General features: G+C 41.6%; 1 protein-coding gene across 1 annotated transcript; it reads left to right on the plus strand.

The window, feature by feature from the left end:
- Window positions 1–545: 545 nt before the first annotated feature.
- Window positions 546–1,760, plus strand: LOC101944419 (olfactory receptor 6C4-like). Its single transcript, XM_024110851.3, has 2 exons — window positions 546–611; window positions 798–1,760. The coding sequence occupies exons 1-2, from the start codon at window positions 546–548 to the stop codon at window positions 1,758–1,760; spliced, it is 1,029 nt and encodes a 342-aa protein (XP_023966619.3).
- Window positions 1,761–2,521: the final 761 nt, after the last annotated feature.

Here is a 2,521-nt window from a genome sequence, read left to right on the forward strand (position 1 = left end):
AACTGACAGATAGGTAAAGTAAGAAAGAAAAGAATGTCAAACAAAAGAACATCAAACAAAAGAACAAATATTGACTAATATGAGCAATCTACTTCCACGTAAAGATATCTGTCTCTGCCTAGCAAACAGCATCATCATATCATTAGTGCAGCATTTCAAAATGTTTGCAGCTCAAATCAGTGATAAAATCACTGGTTTCCTATATGGCAAAGCAGAAAATGTAACACTGGTATTTGTATAAATTACAGATATACAGGAGTCTCCCGTGAAAGTTCACTTTACAGTCGCAGTGAGTGCTCATTCTAAAGGGGTTCGGGGCGGGGGGGAGAGAAAGGGAGACACCATGGACTTATTTTCAAAAGGCATCTGCTTCTATGTCCATAATATTTTTAAATATATGACTCCCCTGCAAATTCCAGCTGTACAGAAATTCAAAGCCCTCCAACACTCAATGATATCTCTTTTGTTTTGTTTTCTAGAGTAAACCTTTCCATAGATGTTCCTATTCTTTTTCTAAACTAATCACTATTTTCTGATGCGGCACCATGTATGGTTTTGCTATCACTCCATCATCATTGACCTTCAGCAACATCCTGCAAATGAATGAAAGGGTATCCAACTCTGACACAGCTGAATGGAAGATGAGAAAAGATAATGTGAACCGTGGATGCTTATTTACCTCTGACTAAATAAGAAACATATTGTCTCTGGACCAGAGAATAGTCAAATGACTAGCAGGGTTTTTTTAAAAGTTATCTATTATTATTATTATAACTCTTTTCCCTCTTTTCCTCTAGAGAAAACTCATGGAAAACGTAGAGTGGAGCAATCAAACGTTCATCACAGAATTCATCCTATTGGGATTCGTGAATCTCCCAGAACTGCAGACCCCTCTCTTCCTGCTGTTCCTAGTGATCTATATTGTAACCATGGCTGGGAACATCCTCACTCTTGTGCTAGTTGTGGCTGATCAGCACCTTCACACCCCCATGTACTTCTTCCTGGGGAACTTGTCCTGCTTGGAGACCTGCTACACCTCCACCATCCTGCCCAGGCTGCTGGCCAGCCTCCTGACTGGGGACAGAACCATTTCATATAGCGGCTGCATCACACAACTGTACTTCTTTGTATTCATAGTGACTGCCGAATGTTTCCTCCTATTAGCCATGTCTTATGACCGCTACCTAGCAATATGCAATTCCTTGCATTATGCAGCACTTATGAGAAGCTGGGTTTGCATACAGCTAGTGTCTGGCTCTTGGATAATGGCCTTCTTTACTAGTACCTTGATAACTCTTTTGATGGCCAGGTTAACATTCTGTGGCCCCAACGAAATTGACCATTTCTTTTGTGATTTTGCCCCGATGCTCAAACTCTCCTGCAGTGACACCAGCCTGATTGAACTGGTAGATCTATTACTGTGTTTTGCAATTATACTTCCTACATTCCTGTTAACCCTGATGTGCTATGTTTGTATCATCGCCACCATCCTGAGAATCCCCTCCACTACCGAGAGGCAAAAGGCCTTTTCCACGTGTTCCTCCCACCTCATCGTAGTTGCTACTTTCTATGGCTCACTCATCATTAGTTACATGATACCAACTGCTGGCACTGCAGGAGACCTGCGCAAAGTGTTCTCTGTCTTCTATACTGTCCTGACACCCTTGGCCAATCCTCTCATCTACAGCCTCAGAAACAAGGTGGTCAAAGAGTCATTGAAGAAAGCTGGAGGCAAACTGGCTGCTTTCATAAGGAGGTGAATGAAATTTGTACGGTCTCTCTTTTAGACTGACTAGAACCTTATCCAGTCCCTCGACTTGCTGAAGAAAATGGCATCACGTATGGACTGGGTGTGGGTGGTAGAATATCTCCCCTACTGAAGTTAAAATGAATTGAGGATACCTCCATTTGCTCCTACTCTTTCACCACATCCAATAAATAATACTTGCCCATATGATACTCCCCTTTTGTTCCTGTGATAGGCTTTGATGTTAAATAATTCAGGGATATTACACGCTCTCTATCTGATTGATGTAAAGGGGTTTGTCATATGAACACAAGAGATTAAATGCTGGGATATTTACTGTGTGTTTGTGTAGGACTAAGTCAACAGAGGGAGGAAAAAGAACAATAATGAGAACCAAACTGCTCATCTAATAACTGTTAAGGAACAATGCTAGAATAATTCACTTTGATGTCCCCATCTCTGACCATCAGCGGAGGGAGGGATTCCAGTGTGTAAACACAAGAGAACCCCAAAATCCCAGGAACCAGTGACAAAGGGCTTCTAGGGCAGATAATAGTGTAATTTTCAAGGGAAGTAACAGTTGTTTTAGGGAGCTGCTGATAAGAAGTGGGTCTCACAGATAGAGACCAGTGTTTAGGGTCCTGGAAGAAAGAGGGAACTGCCTGTGGTCTCTGCCAATGGATAGTAAGTCTCTAGGTAAGACAGAGTTGCACATATTACTGTTGTTAGTATAAAATCCTTTATTTTCTCTTACATTATCCTTTGTTCCTACTG

The sequence above is a fragment of the Chrysemys picta genome, chromosome 13, assembly GCF_011386835.1.
Source record: "Chrysemys picta bellii isolate R12L10 chromosome 13, ASM1138683v2, whole genome shotgun sequence".
NCBI classification, from domain to species: domain Eukaryota; kingdom Metazoa; phylum Chordata; order Testudines; family Emydidae; genus Chrysemys; species Chrysemys picta.

Coding starts and splice junctions, on each gene's coding strand:
- LOC101944419 (XM_024110851.3), top strand. CDS start 546: ATGTATGGTTTTGCTATCACTCCATCATCATTGACCTTCAGCAACATC. Junction 612..797: donor TCCTGCAAATGAATGAAAGG/GTATCCAACTCT, acceptor CTTTTCCTCTAG/AGAAAACTCATGGAAAACGT.